The sequence below is a fragment of the Didymella exigua genome, assembly GCF_010094145.1.
Source record: "Didymella exigua CBS 183.55 unplaced genomic scaffold M421scaffold_33, whole genome shotgun sequence".
Lineage (NCBI taxonomy): Eukaryota > Fungi > Ascomycota > Dothideomycetes > Pleosporales > Didymellaceae > Didymella > Didymella exigua.
Genome location: NW_022984807.1, coordinates 166,954 through 184,226, shown reverse-complemented (window position 1 = coordinate 184,226; position 17,273 = coordinate 166,954). Strand labels below are relative to the sequence as shown.

Below are 17,273 nucleotides of genomic sequence, written 5' to 3'. Positions count from 1 at the left end.
ACTTGTCGTCATGATTCGTCTCTGCAACGCGGCTGCCAAAAGGTGTCCAGTGAGTTACCCTGTTGTTATTCATGGAATTGATGTTTGTACTGAATCGTTAAGGGATCAACGGACTAGAGAAGTATTACTATGCTTATGCATGTAACAACACAATTCGCGATGAAGGAGCACACGCGACTTAGCTTCTTTGCCTGCCGCGGCCGCGGCCTGCCCCTTCCACACAAACAAGCTTTCTAACACCAAATAAACCTGCATCTATTTCTGCACTCGAAATCGCATTCCCTTGTGATACTACGCTCACGATCGTCGTCAATCTTTGTAACCAACTGCGGCCCACGCGCGCGACTGATCCAATGTGTACAGTCGGAACAAGCATGCTCTGAGCTCGGCCCCAACGCATTGACTGCATTCTTCGCATGCTCAGCTTCTCGATGCAGGACGAAGGCGATCAGTCTGGTGACGCCACCAGGTGGAGCCAGAGACGCAAAAGTGCCTCTTGATGTTCCTGCGATTGGTGGAGTCATCCGCGCCTGCCCTTGTCAGGCGCAGGATACCCTGTTCGGTCAGCTTCAGCCTCCACAGGAAGCGAGCCCCTCATCTCGTCCTTTTGAATTTCAACGGTCATTCAGAATCGTTAATTACGTTGCTCTTACTATTTGATGCACGTGCTCTATACCTAGTCACACACACAGTCTTATGATGGGCTCGATCAACCCTTGGTTCTGGTCTGGTGTTTCCCTGGAGAGCGTCCAGCGAGAGTGCAAGAGGAATGGAGATAGTTACAAGGCGGGCTACCAAGATGGAATTCAGGGTTACTGGATCACGGTATCGAAAGTCAAGGACCCCAACGCGGATGGAAAACTCACAAAACCGACATTAAGGCACGATCACCGTATCCGATCTAATTCACCTTTGCCACCGATCGAAATCCCTACACCGCGGCAGGTCAGGGATCAAGTGCCGGGAGAAACGACAAGCGTCAAACAGAAAACTGAATCAAGCAACATCACCCGACGGGCCTCGTCCAGGAGGCTTTCTGCCGTTCTTTTAGCGCAGCTTGAGTCCTCTTCCGCGGATGACTCCACTTCAATATGGGAAGGTACAACCGCAGGTGCCCGCTTCGAGTACATCGAAGGAGACATACTCGGTAAAGGCAGCTTCGGTGAGGTGCGCAAAGTCTCTGTCAAAGGCCATATAGGAAGCGTAGCGAGGAAGTCTATGTTCTTACAAAGTCGAAACAAGCGTCGCGCTCAGGATGAGAAGAACAGGATAAAGCGTGAAGTTGAGAACTTGCAGCGCGCAAGGCACAAGCATGTCGTCAATATTCTTGACTGCTATTCGGAGAGGGAGAAAAATCTCACGACCTACTTCCTGATAATGTCACCTGTCGGCAATCAAGACCTTGAAACTCTGCTCGACAAGTTTCCCGGGATGTCACCATCAGACCAAAACCAGTATAGGAGTAGGGTCTCCCAATGGTTCTCATGCCTAGCCTCCGCCCTTGCGTACATGCACAAGGAAGGTGTGCGCCACGAAGATATCAAGCCAAGTAATATCATACACCGCGGAGATACCGTCTACTTCACCGACTTCAGTTCTTCGAGAGTATTTAAGCCGGACTTTGAGACCTCCACAACTAGCACCGTGCAGGCGACGCGCCGGTTCGCTGCCCCAGAAGTCCTTGACATATATGACGAGGAAATCCACATACGAACTGGCAACGCAGAAAAGATTACTAAGGACGGTAGGACCACGTACGAAGTACGTCATGGAAATACGTCAGATGTCTTTTCTCTAGCCTTGGTGTTCGCCGAAATGACATCGGTTTTCAACAAGAGCGTTGCTGCGATGCACGCCTTTGTTCTTGTCCTGGAGAATACCAAACGACAACCTTTGTACCACGAGGTCATTGACAGGTTAAAGAAGTGGTTCACTGAAGAATTGAAATCGGAAAGAGGCCGCAAGCTCTGGCAGTGTTGTTTGCAAGCAATGTTGAAGACGAAGAGAAGATCAAGACCACAAGCGTTGGACGTCGTGCACGCCTTACAGCGTGAGAAGCCAGTCGGCAAGTTCAAAGATGATGGTTGTCAGGCATTGTTACCTCCCGCTCCAAAGCTGAAAACTGAATCGTCTCGACCAAAGAAGCGAGAAGATACCGCTATGAGAACCACGGACACTGCTGCGACGAGGAAGAGAAGTGACCAGGCAGGCGTAAAAATCGAAGGGGCTCATGAGACAGAACCACGTAAAGCTAAAACCGGCAAATCGGAAAAGAAGGCAAGCGGTGTTGATGCACCGAGAAAGACACAAGTGGAGAAGGGTTCGACAACCAAGAAGAGAGATGGCGAAGACGTGAAGGTATCCAAATCTTTAGATCAACAGAGGAAGGTCGTGCAGGCCACACCCGGGTAGATGTACAATGGGTGTGTAGTACTTGTCTCCCTCCAATTGATGTCGATCTGAGTTTGAAGACAACTCGGTACCTTACGCTTTGCAATGCACTGAGTCACGGAACGGTCCTCTCGGCTTTTACGAAGTACACCCCTCCACCCCGCATCGCACCTTGCGCGTCACGGATTAGTTCCCGCATCTTCATCTACATCCATCTGTACACCCAACACCATCTTCTGGCTCAATAAAAAAATCCGCATGCACACTCCACGATGCCAACAAACGCGGTCAGGAATCTGCACGGCAAAACCGTGCTGATCACGGGCGCGTCCTCCGGTATCGGCCGCTCCTGCGCCTTCGAGTTCGCGCGCACATCACCCCATTCCATCAACCTCATCCTCACAGCACGGCGCGTGGATAGATTGCACGATATCTCTCAACAGATCATCTCAGAGCTAGGCAGTGGCGTCAAAATCTACGTAGTGCAACTCGACGTCAGCAAGCCCTCTGAAGTGTCACAACTATTTCGCGATCTGCCAGAAGACTTCAAAGAAGTCGATGTTCTCGTCAACAATGCGGGATTCATGAGCGGGTATGAGCGTGCGCCAGATATCCCAAATCAAGTCATTGAGGATGTGTGGGCGACGAATGTCACGGGGTTGATTCAAATGACGCAGGAGTTTCTCAGGATTGCGAAGAAGAGACCGGAGGGTGGGAGGGGAGACGTCATCATGCTGGGGAGTATTGCGGGGAGGGAGGCATATCCCAGCGGCTCGGTGAGTGGAAACACGGCTCCGAAATGGGCTTATGAGGCTGTTCGAAAGGGAGATCTGGCAAGCTGATTATGTGATGTGTAGATCTACTGTGCGAGTAAAGCGGCTGTGAGAGCTTTCACCGAGGCGCTGAGGAGAGAGTTGATAGATACCAAGATTCGGGTTATTACTGTTGACCCAGGGCAAGTCTTCACGGTAAGGACATCCAATTGTGAGTTTATCGACGATGAGTGCATGTACTGATGAGCATGCAGGAGTTCACTATAATACGAAACAGAGGTGACGAAGCATCTGCAGAAAAAGTTTACGAGTAAGTCGCCGGCCTATACTATATGTGCATTGGCCTGATCCGCAACAGGGGCTGCAGTCCATTGACTCCTGAAGATGTCGCCGAAGTCATCGTCTTTGCGGCCAGTAGAAGGGAAAATGTCGTGGTGGCGGACTCTATTCTATATCCGAATCATCAGGTCAGTTCCTTCGAGAAAGTGAACGAACAAATTATACTGACTTTATCAGGCATCGTGGCAGGATATACATCGCAGAGAGCAGAAGCCACACAATTAAGAGCATGGTCTATTGGGGACTCACACTGAATCATATTGCGTGGCCATGAGTTTGAGTTTCGGGGTTGACGCGTTCCAGTTCTCGCTGAGCCAGCATCTCCTGCCGTTCCATCGGGAAACCTTTTCTTGCCATGCCAATAGGGTAGCTGGGAACCATGTCTTCTTGCACTTCTCCTCTTACACCCCTTCCCAAGGTCCTACGATCAGCGACAACGACTTTTTTGTTTCCAAATTCGTCCCACCCCAAAGCTCTTTGAGCAATCTACCAGCCAGCTTGCTTCTTGCTGACTCGGTTCATAGCTCTAGGAACACAGACACACTCGAATTCATCCCTGCTAGAGTTTCTAAATTTGATTAAGGGCATCTAATGGATATCTTTCGGGTTTATGAGAGGCTGACTCTTCACATTCAACATGTGTTCGAGACACTTGTTGTAAAAACCATCGTGAAGTAACTTGTGGGACCGATAATTGTTGAGTACACGCCGCCTGAACCGAAAGCAACAAATGCTGCAGTAGTCTGGTACTTCCTCGAGCTCATAAAGTCCGAAACTGAAGACACAAGTGAGCATCTCAGAGTAGACAGAACCGAGGGAGATGATGTCTGCAGTCCGAGCTGGTAGGTCAGACTTTTCCAGACAAAAGACATGTCCACAGTCCACTAGTAGTGTCAAAAAACCCTTCGCACGGCAGACTACCTTGGTAGCAACCGAAGTCAGTAATGAAGATATGAGGCCCGCGGCATGAGGATTTGACAGAGTCATTGTGTCTGTGCATAATACCATGCTCATGCGGATAGGCGAGCGCAGAGAAAGAAAGGAGTGGTTGGCGCGCGCTTTGGAGACATCGGCTGGTGTACGACGTAGGACCTCAAAGCTTCGGCCTACCTCGCCTTGGTAGTTCGATCTCATTCATGTGGATCTTGATTCCCATCATCTCTGGTGACTCGATGAGGCCAAGCTTGAGGACTCGCTTCGGGCCTTCGCCGACACGTTGGTCGTGTAGGCTCACATAATAGGGTGAGATAACGATGGTAATCGAAGTCGCAGGTAAATTCAAAGGGGAGGAGACTGCATTGCTGAAATTTCTCAGTTAGTCGTCCCTAACTAATACCTCTCAGTCTTTGCTGAGCATCCCGAGTCTCTGACGCCAGGACTTGGAGACGCATCCCGACGCAAGTCTGTTCGCTGAACCGTCATTTTTGAGCCGTTTGTAGTTCTAAGTATTTGGATTGCTGTAGTAGGTTTCTTTGCCTAAAGAGATCCTATCTGCGGTGGTATCAATGAGTACATTGCGCATGAAAACCTATGTGACAATCTGACTTAACCTGCTAGCCGCTTATTTTTGTAAGAAAGATTTATGAAAGACTTGGGGAACGAATCTGAATTTCTACCCTCCGAGACAAAATTGTCCTGTGGCTACAAGACGGGAAAAATCTCATTTGTTGTCACTTCGAACGTCTTCTTTTCGACACTTTGGTGTCGTGCCACAGATCATGCAAGTCATGAGCCATGGTGACAAAAGTGCCGATCACAGACGCAGCCATGAATATGAACATGACAGGATGCTGAATGGCAACAAAAGTTATCGTCCACGCAACCATGGCATTGATCGGCCAGTAGAACTGCCAAAGGACCTCCCATATACTTCTGAAGGTGTACCCAAAGCGGTCTGCAGCAGTCGTCGACAAGATTTGCTCCCAATTCTTCCGGATAGTTTCGGTATCAGGGCCCGTCAAGAGATTATCTCGAAGACTAATCCGGTTCCTGAAGAAAGCATGGAGATCTTTTGATTTCGCGTCGTACGGATTTTCTTTGTTCATGAAAGCCACCCACCTCGCCACATATGCTTGTGCAGGTTCTTTGTTGATCTCGAACCATTCGCCGTGTTTTTTATTACATACTGCGCATTTGTAAGGCCGACAAAGATCGGAGATGTATGTGTGGATGAGGATCTCGGTCCGAAAATAATTTTCGACTTCCACACTTCCTACAAGCTCCAGCTGAAGTCCACAGGAGAGATTGAGCTGACCCATCCGCTTAAGTGTTTCCTTGGTTCTCCCGATCTTATGAAGATGAGGTCTTTTCGGGTCAGAGAATATGTAGACACACCCTCTCTGATCCTTTGGGGTGAGCTTTTGTCCAAGCTTCTTTTTAAGTCTGTCATGAAGTTGTACGCTCCCTGAGTGAAGATCGGAGGGTGGCTCTCCCTCCGGATAGATCCCATCTTCCAAGTCAATCATCATGCCGTTGAGCATTGTCGCTCGACTAGTTGATGTGTTTACTGACTCTGCTCCTGCCGACCTTTTCTCGTTCTCACTATAGAGAGATCTGCATGGTTTTTCCTTGGAGGCGACAACCTTTATTGGCTTCTCATTTGTTGCATTCTCTCTGGATTGAACGATACGCTCGGGCGTAGGCTTAGCCCTCTTACTAAGGGGAATTTGCAAGCCGACGGGAGTTTTTGGATGGTCGTAACTCAGCATCACCACCGATTCTGACTTTGGAGCAAGTGGTCGGCTCTGCTCTCCAATGTATTGAGGCTCGTGTCGTATCGATATTGGGGTCTTGCGCTTGCGTGGGGTTAAACTATCGATTGTAGCAGGTGAGCGTAAGCGAGGAGAAGGGTTATCTGCAGTTCCGTGGCCTGTAGAGGGTGGAGATGGCAGCGCTTTGGGGGAACGAGGTTGGGATGAAGCCATAGTGCTGTGGATGCTCGAAGTTGGACACTGGTATAGTCAGGAAATGCCGCGATTGGAATTACATGAATTATGTATTCCTTACCAGAGTGGCTATGCTCACCACATGTGAACTAAATAGTGTTTCAGCAAACGAGGCTGAGCAGCGAGCTGGAGTATCGCAGTGCTGCAAACCGGCCCGTTCTGAAGACAGCCACATAGCCAAGTAAAATGAATCTGCACTCAACTGGTCATCTCTGACCAGTAAATGATCTGGAAAGTCCACGACTTGCTGTCTGAGAAAGCTTGTCATGTACGAGTGATGCTCCACCAACGCTATACGTATCTTGCGTTCCTTGGTACTAGTTGGTTGTGTAATCCTCATGAGCTGGGAACGGAATGTGAGAAGAGCGCAAGTGTTTCAATCAACGCCACAAGTGACAGATTTGATCCTTTGGGATGCCGGTGTATGGTCCTATCTATAGGGTGATGCCATTGGGTGGTGCGCACGGTGATGCTCGAGCCTACTGGACGAGCTGTAGCACACTACCAACAAGCGAGACCTCATCTTAATCACCTAACCGAGCCTGCGCATAGGTAAAGGCTTTTGCATTTTTCCGGCAGGCCAATGCTTTGCGATCGGTTCTCGCGCTGATCCACGAAGGCACCGCTTGCTTCTTTTCTCGAACTGCTGCGTATTGGCCAGCCACTCCTATGGTGAAGTTGTTCTCCAGATTTACCAATCCGCAATGGAGGCGACGAACCTTTGGCCTGAGCTAATGCGAATGACGTGCGATCATGATCCAACCCTTCCAAGGTTGTTTCAGGCTGCTATACTGTCATACTGTTGGCATGACTGGGGTCGAGCGCGCCGTGCCGCAAACCCGCGAATGCAAATCAATCGCGTCCAATCAGTTCCAGAGCACCTCCCAATCGGGATTTATTGGAAGGAACATTGCAACATCCTTAGGCTTGGTAATCGAAAGCCTGGTCCCAGCCCCTGCATAATGTTCATGCTCTACACGCTGCACAAGCTCGAAAACGTCGAGATGGCAGCTGCTGCGGGTCGGTATCTACGCTTAATGCTGAAAAACAATGATGAGCCAAAAAGATTTCTTACTTAAGTAAAGCTAACGGGTCTTCATGTACCTCGGGATACAAAAGGGCCTTGTAAACGTGCCTAAGCTTCTAAAAGCTTGCATGATCTGCCAGATTTCCACGGCGTTTACCATCTGCTGGTATGCGGGGTAGGAGATGCACATAAAAGCTGAGGTCGAACCTCTTCCGGAGACCTTACTTCTTGTTCTACTGTGTCTACAGGCCTACTGCTAACGTGCTACGGAGATGACCCCAGGAAGGCAGCGATGGACCTGTCGTTGGAAAGAGCACAATTGACTGAATTGTGCCCAGGCGTCTCGCACTGGTCGCAGTATTGAGTGACCTCGAAATCTGACTTCGCCTTGGCCTTTATCTGAATCGCGGCTGCTCGCAGTATGTCCTGGATGACACCGTCTAAGACTGTGTTGAGCAGATATCCCCTAGAAGGCGCAAACTGATGCCAATTACTATTGAGAGCCGAGAGAAGAGCCACAAAGAGGGTCACCGTAGTATCGTTGTTCGTATTGTGCAGAAACCGAGACCCCGCTGAGCCCCGACCAAAATAAGGTCAACGATGTCCGCCTTGTGGATGTCGGTACCGTAGTTTTTTTTTTGACGAGCTTGATAATCAGCTGCAGCTATAAGTTAGATTGACATAAATGCCGGTGCTTACTGCAATCTACGGCTATATCCTGTATCTGTAGATTTTAGTACTACGTCCAGTTGACAATGTCGTGTAAAACAAGGTAATGATCTTGGACCACAGTCTCCTTTCATTTGATTAAATCATTTGATTGAGCTTGAAGTCCTGACGTAGAAGCTAGGTCTACGGTCAAGATATACCAGCAAGCAGACAAATGCCCATAATAAGAGATCAGTGTCCCTGCGTTCGATTTAAGGTCGCCTGCAGTCTTAGGCTTGAGCTACAAACAAGATGGTTGTGAGAATCCGGATCTAGTGTGCAACCACCCAGTCGATTCTTGTCGGGTTCCTAGCAGCGATTCTAGATCAACCTGCAGGTCAAATGAAACAATGTGCACCACACACCCGTGAGACCTTGCGCACTTTCCTCTCCAACTCTATCGAACAGTGCACCTGCTCAGTTCTCCTCCTTCTTCTCCTCCCCCTTAGCGGATCGCTCCTCCCACTTCTTACGCCTGCTCTCCCTAAATTCCGCTATGGCCATCATCTCCTCGCACGCTGCACCGATGATTTCATCCTCGCGATCGATCGCCTCGTCGTCGAACTTGTCGAGGACCTCGTCGATTTCTTTCTTGGACATGCCTTTCCTGACGCACTTGTAGTACTTCTGGCGACGCTCAATCTGCCACTCGACATCCAGGCGAGCTTGAATCGTGCGAATAGCCGGACTGTTCCTGATGTACTTTGGTATTTCGCCAGCCATGGTCGGTCTGTTAATATCTGTTTGGCACAAAAAAAATGGAGATTTCTACCGTTGCTTTAGGAGGTTTGTAGATGTGCTGATGATGTTTACGGGAAACTGTAGCAGGGTACCTATTTATCTATCCCAGAATAATGCGCTGTAATAAATGGTACGTCTCCAAGATACGTGTATGCAATAACTCAGCGGTGGCGATTAAGGTAATACCTCGCCAGCACAGTAAATCCGGTGCTGTCGAAGCGAGTCGGACATCGCGTCTTCATTCGTTGGGCGCGAGGTCTCGTTGTCATCTCCGCACTCGTACTCCAACGCCTGCGTCAATCGTGCCAGCACATTCTCGTCGTCATCTCCGCAATCGTACTCAAACGTCTGCGTCAATCGCGCCAGCGCATTCGTGCAATCGTGCATTCCATACAGCGACCTAGCCCAGTGTGAATTATGGAATGCGGGAGCATCGCCAAATGTCATTCTATTCAAAAATAAATCGATGCGAGCATCGAAAGACTGCTTTCTTAAAGCGGGCGCGACCCTCATCTGACAACGGCTTGACAGCCGGTGGCCACATGTACATGCGGGATCTACCTTCTTAGTACCAGTATTTATCTACGCTGGAGACCTGTAGCACCAAACACGTGGATCCACCGATATCTCTTGACGGCGGGATGATGGTGGTCATAAAGGAAGAAATATACAAGCGGCAGCACGCATATATTGCAAGACCTGTGAGGGTGAGGAGAATAGTGGAGGTCGTGAAATGCAGAGACAGTGTGCGCAGGCCATCGATATAGTACGTGGAGTGGAAGCGGAAAAAATAAAAAAGTCGTGGATGCATATCACAGGGCTAAGCTATGATATTGACGGTTAGTAGCAGTGCGGATGTTGGGGGTTTGGAGGAGACTTGAAGCAAATTTCCGTATCTTTTCACTGTTCGTGTTTCTCTCAGTGGAAGCGGGCAGGACTCTGTGATGAGTGTAGAAATTGGAGGATAACGTAGCTCTGAAAATTCACGGTCTTTTACAGGAGTCGATTGGTGGCGATGTGGTGGATGTTGGAGCAGCGTGCCGTACTTTTCTGTTGCGCCAGATCGCTGATTATCAGAGCGGACACGTAATGTCAGTCTTGATTTAGAAGCCCCTTTCGAGGAGTGCCTGGCAGTTCTTGTCCCGGTGATTGTCGCGTTGCGAAGCAAAGTGGTGCAGGGCTGGAAAGCACAAGATTTCACTGCAAGGTCGACGACGATTAGACAGAAATATGTACAGCAGCCACATTCGTGGCAACATAGAGTGGTAGAGAGAGTCCTGATAGTATGCGCTGTCGTCAAGGAACAGTAGTCGGGCCATCACGCCTCGCTGCGGCTCAGGAGGGGCGTCAATGGTCGACGATGTGGGAAGCTAGATCAGGAAGATAGTAGTCTTCTCTCGGTTCCACGGGCAAGGATGGCCGCGGAGAGCCGCCTCCTCTTCTGAAAACTCCTCTTTGTCTGATGTCGATTCATACGCACGTTCACCTGAGTCCTTTGGACGTGAATCTGCCTTGGATGTATCGTAATCGGTCCAGGTGTCGTACGTACCCACTCTTCTCCAGTATCCTGGCCCATGCAGCACCGGAGTAATGATTAATCCAGACGCGTGATGGTCCCATGTCCTGCCGGAGGTGTAGCTCCGTCGTCTAGAGCAGATCTGCAGAGCCTACAGATTGCCGTGGATGACTGGGATGGTGCCCGGATACCATCTGCCACGTATAAACGGATACCACTCATGTACTGACCATCCAGGTGAAGCGATGAAGTACTCTAGTGAAGGGATGTAGTACTTTGGGTTCTTGACTGCAAGGGTGCAGTCTCTTCCTCCGCGGCTCCCGAAATCGATCATACAAGCCTCGATCTGAATGGAATGCTCAGATAGATCTCGAGCAGTAATTCTCGCGTCATCTGGCGCAGATGGCTCTTGCAGGACGATTCTCGCGTCAGGGATACTGCAGGAATCTTCCCAGTAGACTCCCGCTTTGGTGTTTAGCCAGCTCCAGGAGGGTTCCCCAAGCTCTACGGTCTCTAGACCTCTCTCGGGGCCGCTTGCGAGCCACAGAAGATCTTTGCTGAGTAGATGAGTGCGCAGGCCTTGCACAATTGTCCACCCTTGCGCCTTCTCAACCTCAGTGGTCAGGCCTTGGAACGCTGGCCACTTGTCTTTCCAAACGTTAGTTTGCAAGCCGAATATTCCCGTATGATGCCATGCCATGACTTATTGACTGTCTCTTTCGTTCGTGTTTCTGTCGAGCAGCTTTGAGAATGAGCAACGTCGCATGTTAATATCGTGCGCAGTAGGACCTTTGCAGGCTTCGGTACGTCGACATGCCCATGACACCATTTCAGAACCAAAATAAGCGTCCTTGATGATAAACATCTTTTCTGCACTGCCCAGGCCCTATCAGACAGCGGCTGATAAGCGTACAGCCGTAGGCCATGTTTCCCCTCATATAGAGGACAGGCTGTAAAAACGAGAGCATCTCTTTCAAAAAACAGCCCGTCATTGCCATGTCGAGTGCCAGTGGCGGCGACTGTGCACGTGGAATGTCGATAGATGTCGCCCACGTGGAATGTCGATAGATGTCGCCCACGTGTAATGTCGATAGATGTCGCCCACGTGGAATGTCGATAGATGTCGCCCACGTGGAATGTCGATAGATGTCGCCCATCCTTGCTGCCCCATATTTCCAATCTTGATCCGAGTCTTGTAGGATGCACAGAGAATCTATCCAGACGTGACGATAACCTAGCGAATTTGTAGTTTGCAAAGTCTCTCGAAACGTTTTGGACAGGTCTTGCAGTGGTATACCATTCTGAAACACGCTGAGCATCTTCTGTGGGAGGGATACTGGCTTGGCTTTGACGTCTTCCCAGCAATGCGAAAGTGTCAGGTATGGTGTGTGAAGCGGTAAGCCGCCTCCGAGGACCAGACGGGCAAATTGCAATGTGCCATCCTGTGTGACGAATTGCAATGTGCCATCCTTTGTGACGAATTGCAATGTGCCATCCTTTGTGACGATCTCGATCAGCCTTGATGGCAAAAACTTGGTTACGACAGAACACACTCCTTCATCTTCAGATTGACATTCGAAAATGCGCAAAGACTGTGTGAGCATATCGCGGCACGGGGCACACCATGACGCAAACCCCGGTGTATCGCTTTCGGAGCGATGACGAGTCTGGATCTGTCTCGACAACCATGCAGAGTAGCCACGGGGTGGGGATTGGCCATGTATAGGTTTCAATCGGGAAAGGGCCTCATCCGTCTCAGGTTGCTCGAATGTCGGTATTCCTGCTTCTGTACACGGAACATCGAGAGAGGAAGGAACGATGTGAGAAGGTTCGGTATTCGTGTCAGCACCAACCAACACCAACAACAACACCTCAGCACTGCAGGGGCAACAGGCAGACAGCCTCCACACCCAGTAGGAAGCCGCCTGCGGGATGCGGAGATCGGGATGCGGAGATCAAGGCTGCCCCGGCCTGCTCGCAAGCGCACCAGCTGCTTCTCGTGCAAGCGAAAATGGCAGCATCCCTGAATGGCAAACCGTAGCTGGCGAACAGACAGACGGACGGGCAGGCAGGGACATGGACATGGACATGGACATGGACATGAAGATGGACACAGACAGGCAGACAGACAGACAGGCAGACAGGCAGACAGACGGACAGACAGACAGACAGACAGACAGACAGACAGACAGACAGACAGACAGACAGACAGACAGACACGGACAGGGACATGGACAGGGACGTGGACATGAAGATGGACACAGACAGACACGACAAGGCCATAAGAATAACTACACCGTCATGCATCTACGTACCGAGACCCAAAAGTGAAAACGCCATTGTCGCTAATAGTCATCAAAACACACTCATCAAAACACAGTCGTCATACACTCCCCACGCAAAGGGTCAACGATCAAAACTCCCCCCCCCCACCACCACCAAGGGCAGCAGCACCCCACACCCCCACAAGCCCCCAGACCCCCACCCTCCAGCCGCGCCACAAGCCATGCACACCCTGCCCGCGCCTCGTCCTGACGGGTCTCTGAAACCCGGCCTTTTTACTCGAGGCAGCAGCAGGAGGAGCGGGCGTGACACCCCCCTCCTCGCGCACAATGTACCACGCCGTGCCAAGCACGCCGCGGAACGGCCCGGGTGTCACGACGGTGTGGAAGCGGCGCAGACTCGTGTCCTCGAGCGGCCTGCGCAGGATCGGCGGCGCGGGGGTGAAATAGTCCCCTTGACCCCCCGCGGGCTGCTGGCGGTACTCGGCGGCCAGACGGCGGTTCTCGTTGTCGTGCAGGACCGCGACCTGGCCGCGGCGGAGTATTGTTTCGAGCGGGAGGCGCGCGAACAGCTCCACCGTCGACGAGAGCAGGGCGGCGACGCTGTAGGTCGAGGGTGTGAGGAGGGGGTCGACTGCGAGCGTCGAGCGGAGGAGGAGCGGGGTTGACGAGGAGATTAGCGTGGGGATGGCGGCGTGCAGCACGGTTGCTGGGAGGAGAGCAGACGGCACCGTCATCGATGGCAGCAGCGCGAGGCAGGGGTAGATGGAGCGCGGCGCTGAGGCGACGGGGGTCACGATCAGCCGGGTGCGGATCAGATCCAGCGGCGCGAGCACTGTGGCTGCCATGGCTGTGGCGGCGACGGCGACGGCGAGCGACATGAGTGGCGACGGGCTATCGAGTATATCGAGCCGGGACGTCATGGCCGCGGCGCCCGCGGCGCCCGGGTCGGGGATGTTGAGCAGCGCCGACAGGGCGCTGCGGAACCAGCTCTCGGTCGTCTTGAGCAGGAAGTTGTAGATGAATGTGCAGTTGGTGCCCTTCCACACGCCCCACGCCGACTCCTTCTGCCACAGCTGTGCCACCACGTCCAGCAGCGCGTCGGGCCGCCTGAGGTCCAGTCTGCGCGCAGGCGGCGGCGGAGGGCGCGTGGGCGTCGCCGAGCGCGAGCGGCTGCGCGTCTTCTTCTGGAGTCGCTTGCGCGGCGAGCGCGATCTCGACGGCGAGTGTGACGCGGGCGCAGCCGAGGTGAAGTAGTCCAGCGCGTCGTCGTCCGACTCGTCCGACTCGTCCGACTCGTCCGACTCGTACTCGTCCGACGGGTGGCCGCCGAGTCGCGCGCTGGCAAAGCTGGCCGCGCGCGGGCCGTCGCCCCCGCGCGCCTCGTGCACCTGCAGCAGCGTCTTCGCGACGTCAAAGGGCTGGGCCAGCAAGACGCTCGTGTAGTTCCACAGCGCCTGGTCGAGCAGCTTCTTGGCGTGCGACGCGACGGTCGGCGCGGCGCCGGGGAAGTAGCTGTCGTAGTCGAGGTCCGACAGCATGTCGCGCGCCTGGCTGCCGAGCGACATGTTGGGCGGCGACGAGCTGCGCGCACTGCCAGCAAGCAGCGGCGCGCTGCTGCTCGCGGCACCGCGGGCCTGCGGCGCGAGGTCGGGCGCCAGGCCTATCGACGGCGGCACGTAGTACGGGCGCAGCGGATTCGGGGCATCGCGCGACAGGGGCAGCACATCGGCCATGTGGGCGGTCGGGCGGCGAAGAGGGGCTCGGATGCGTGTCTGCGGCGGAGGTGGTGTGCTGGACGACTGTATCGCTGAATGTCCAAGACCGCCGCGGGTGAGCGCCGCGGGTGAGCTGAAGAGATGCGCAGTCCATGCGTCATCCGCGCCGACGTATCACAACGCCGCCGATGCATCACTGCGCCGTCGTTGTCGCGCTGCAGCTTTTCCACTCCCACGCCCTCGACCCTGCATTTCCTTGATTCGGCCTGCACCATGGCGTCCAGGAGCCGCTTCGGCACCGCGCTGCGCTGCAGCGAAAAGTCCCTGACGCGCTGCAGCGAAAAGCCCCTGACGCGCTGCTGGGAAAAGTCCCTGACGCGCTCCAGCGCGCGCAGCCCACGATGCTTCTCGAGCCAAGCCCGCCGCTGGCCGTCACCGAGCAGGCCGGCACGGACGCCGGGGCTGCAGCAGCCATGGCGCACTGCGAGGGCGCTCTCGTCGAGTCCCGCGGCTCGCCACGCGCACCTCGACAAGCCGCAGCCAGGCGAGGAGTGCGCAGCTCGAACCCCCCACGCCCGCTCCGCTCTGGCTAACGCCGCACAGACTGCACGTCAGCTTCGTCGACAAGGACGGCCATGCGCACACGTTCCAGGTCAGCGCGGGCGACAACCTGCTCGACATTGCCCAGGCCAACGACCTCGAGATGGAGGGCGCGTGCGGCGGCTCCTGCGCGTGCTCGACCTGCCACGTCATCGTCGCCGACGAGGCCAAGTACGAGGCCATGGACGAGCCCGACGACGACGAGAACGATATGCTGGATCTTGCATTCGGGCTGACGGAGACGTCGCGTCTGGGATGTCAGGTGAAGATGAGCAAGGCGCTGGATGGGCTGGTGGTCAAGCTGCCTAGCATGACGAGGAATCTGCAGGCGAGTGACTTCAAGTAGATGAAGACTGACTGGCAGTCCATGTAGCATACGGAACATGTAAAATACGCATAACCTTGTGTGGTATCACGTCTGGTCACTTGTCACGTCTGGTCACTTCTGATATCTTGTCGCTTCTCACGTCTTGTCACCTCTGATATCTTATCACTTCTCACGTCTTGTCACTTGTCATGTCTTGTCACCTCTCACGTCTTGTCACCTCTGATATCTTATCACTTCTCACGTCTTCTCACCTCTCACATCTTCTCACCTCTCACGTCTTGTCACTTGTCACGTCTTATCACTTCTCATGTCTTGTCACTTGTCACGTCTTGTGTAACTGCCTGGTGCAGTGTCAGATGGAGGCTGGGATCAACAATTGTATTGCTATCTGTTGTCGTGTTGTGATGTTTGTGTACGGAGCTCTCAGCTCTGAGGTAAGTGCACTTGCCCACTGGGCGGTACCTTCTACAACAAGATATCATGTGACTTCACCCACGTGGTTACATCTTGTCACCTCTGATATCTTATCACTTCTCACGTCTTGTCACTTCTCACGTCTTGTCACTTCTCACGTCTTGTCACTTGTCACATCTTCTCACCTCTCACGTCTTGTCACTTCTCACATCTTATCACCTCTCACACCTTCTCACCTCTCACGTCTCATCACTTTTCACATTACAAGTACGCACAAGGTCGTCTAATAGTTTCAGCTATGCCTCCACAGACGGCTCCTTCCCCTCCTTCCCCCCCGTGATCATGTCCAGGAAGCCCTGCTTGCTCATCTCCTTGACCTTGTCCTCGCGCTTCGCAATCCCCACCACGTTCCCCTCGCGCGCCTGCTGCTCCGCCATCTCGCCCTTGACCTGCGCCGCCCGCACCGCGTTGAACAGCTTGATCACGCCCTTTTGTGCCGTGCGCCGCAGCTCCTTCTCCTTGGCCGTCACCGCCGCCGTGCTGACCGTGTCCTGCAGCCCCAGCACGTCCTTGACCCGTCCCTTTTCGCGCAGCGCCCGCTTCTCAGCGAGGATCTGCCGCCGCGCTTTCTCGTTCAGCTTGCTGTCTGCGAGCTCCCGGTTGGCTGTCTGCGCATCCTTGGAGCGCGACAGGATGGGCTCCGACCGTTTCGTCGAGGTCAGCTTGGTGTTGAGGATGCGCGAGATGGATGTCGCGAATGCGTCGGGGTCGTTGCGCTTCTTGACTTTGCGCGCCGCTGCCGTCGATGTTTCCGAGGCGTCCGAGTCCGAGTCTTCAATGTCGAACTCGTCTGCCTCTTCCTCCTCTTCCTCTTCCTCTCCCTCCTCTTCCTCGTCACCGCTCGGCGAAGACTCGTGCGCTGCATCGGCTGGAGACTCGTGCGCTGCATCGGCTGGCGCAACCTTCGCCGGCATCGTCATTTTATGCTTGGGCTGTACTTTCAACGCCGACTTCAGCGGCTTCGGCTTCGGCTCGACTGCATTCGCACCGGACGGCTCAAACGGCTCCTCCGCCTCCTGCTGCCTCGGCGCCTTGTAGTTCTTGGGCGCATCGGTCGCGACGTTCTCATCGCCAGACTCGTCTGAGCTGTGGTAGTACTTCTGCCGCTTGACCTTCTTCTTCTCCTTCTTCGGCTGGCCCTTGCGCATCTCCGCCTCCGTCCGTCGGCGTTTAAGTGATGTGTTTACCATTGTGGTTGTGGGTGTTTGCTGTTGTGATGTTGGACGGCGAGCTCGCGTCCAAACTTTTTTTCCACCAGACGTCGGCGGTCAGGGTTCAATTCGCCGACGCCAAGCAGGGCTCAGTTCACCGACGCCAAGCAGGTCTCAGTTCACCGACGCCAAGCAGGACTCAGTTCACCCACGCCAAGCAGGACCCACCCTGCACGCTTCCCCACCGAACATCAACATCGCCGCACCTCCACCACCGCCG

The 17,273-nt window shown here is 53.5% G+C and overlaps 8 protein-coding genes across 8 annotated transcripts; 5 read left to right on the top strand and 3 right to left on the bottom strand.

The window, feature by feature from the left end:
- The first annotated feature begins 557 nt into the window (after window positions 1-557).
- M421DRAFT_267021 (kinase-like protein) lies at window positions 558-2,538 on the top strand. Its single transcript, XM_033588745.1, has one exon. It carries the CDS (start codon window positions 697-699, stop codon window positions 2,410-2,412), a length of 1,716 nt encoding a protein of 571 aa, XP_033445258.1. The 5' UTR covers window positions 558-696; the 3' UTR covers window positions 2,413-2,538.
- Window positions 2,511-3,910, top strand: M421DRAFT_267045 (NAD(P)-binding protein). The gene is made up of 5 exons (XM_033588746.1): window positions 2,511-3,167; window positions 3,249-3,359; window positions 3,419-3,474; window positions 3,523-3,631; window positions 3,681-3,910. The coding sequence occupies exons 1-5, from the start codon at window positions 2,664-2,666 to the stop codon at window positions 3,726-3,728; spliced, it is 828 nt and encodes a 275-aa protein (XP_033445257.1). The 5' UTR covers window positions 2,511-2,663; the 3' UTR covers window positions 3,729-3,910.
- A 1,038-nt stretch (window positions 3,911-4,948) lies between these two features.
- M421DRAFT_424233 (uncharacterized protein) lies at window positions 4,949-6,560 on the bottom strand. The gene is made up of 2 exons (XM_033593692.1): window positions 6,510-6,560; window positions 4,949-6,454 (listed from the first exon to the last, which is right to left on the bottom strand). The coding sequence occupies exon 2, from the start codon at window positions 6,425-6,427 to the stop codon at window positions 5,174-5,176; it is 1,254 nt and encodes a 417-aa protein (XP_033445256.1). The 5' UTR covers window positions 6,428-6,454; window positions 6,510-6,560; the 3' UTR covers window positions 4,949-5,173.
- A 1,808-nt stretch (window positions 6,561-8,368) lies between these two features.
- Window positions 8,369-8,952, top strand: M421DRAFT_267017 (uncharacterized protein; the record flags this gene model as incomplete). The annotated part of the gene is made up of 1 exon (XM_033588744.1): window positions 8,369-8,952. A coding segment is annotated over exon 1 (427 nt), but the record flags the coding sequence as incomplete, so codon positions are not given.
- Window positions 8,953-12,208: 3,256 nt separating this feature from the next.
- Window positions 12,209-12,812, top strand: M421DRAFT_266880 (uncharacterized protein). Its single transcript, XM_033588742.1, has one exon. The coding sequence runs from the start codon at window positions 12,373-12,375 to the stop codon at window positions 12,769-12,771; it is 399 nt and encodes a 132-aa protein (XP_033445254.1). The 5' UTR covers window positions 12,209-12,372; the 3' UTR covers window positions 12,772-12,812.
- Window positions 12,709-14,758, bottom strand: M421DRAFT_424231 (mitochondrial carrier). Its single transcript, XM_033593691.1, has one exon. It carries the CDS (start codon window positions 14,456-14,458, stop codon window positions 12,854-12,856), a length of 1,605 nt encoding a protein of 534 aa, XP_033445253.1. The 5' UTR covers window positions 14,459-14,758; the 3' UTR covers window positions 12,709-12,853.
- M421DRAFT_424229 (ferredoxin) lies at window positions 14,529-15,580 on the top strand. The gene is made up of 2 exons (XM_033593690.1): window positions 14,529-14,991; window positions 15,044-15,580. The coding sequence occupies exons 1-2, from the start codon at window positions 14,714-14,716 to the stop codon at window positions 15,384-15,386; spliced, it is 621 nt and encodes a 206-aa protein (XP_033445252.1). The 5' UTR covers window positions 14,529-14,713; the 3' UTR covers window positions 15,387-15,580.
- Window positions 15,581-15,884: 304 nt separating this feature from the next.
- M421DRAFT_424228 (Rrp15p-domain-containing protein) lies at window positions 15,885-17,095 on the bottom strand. Its single transcript, XM_033593689.1, has one exon. The coding sequence runs from the start codon at window positions 16,988-16,990 to the stop codon at window positions 16,079-16,081; it is 912 nt and encodes a 303-aa protein (XP_033445251.1). The 5' UTR covers window positions 16,991-17,095; the 3' UTR covers window positions 15,885-16,078.
- Between the last annotated feature and the right edge of the window lie 178 nt (window positions 17,096-17,273).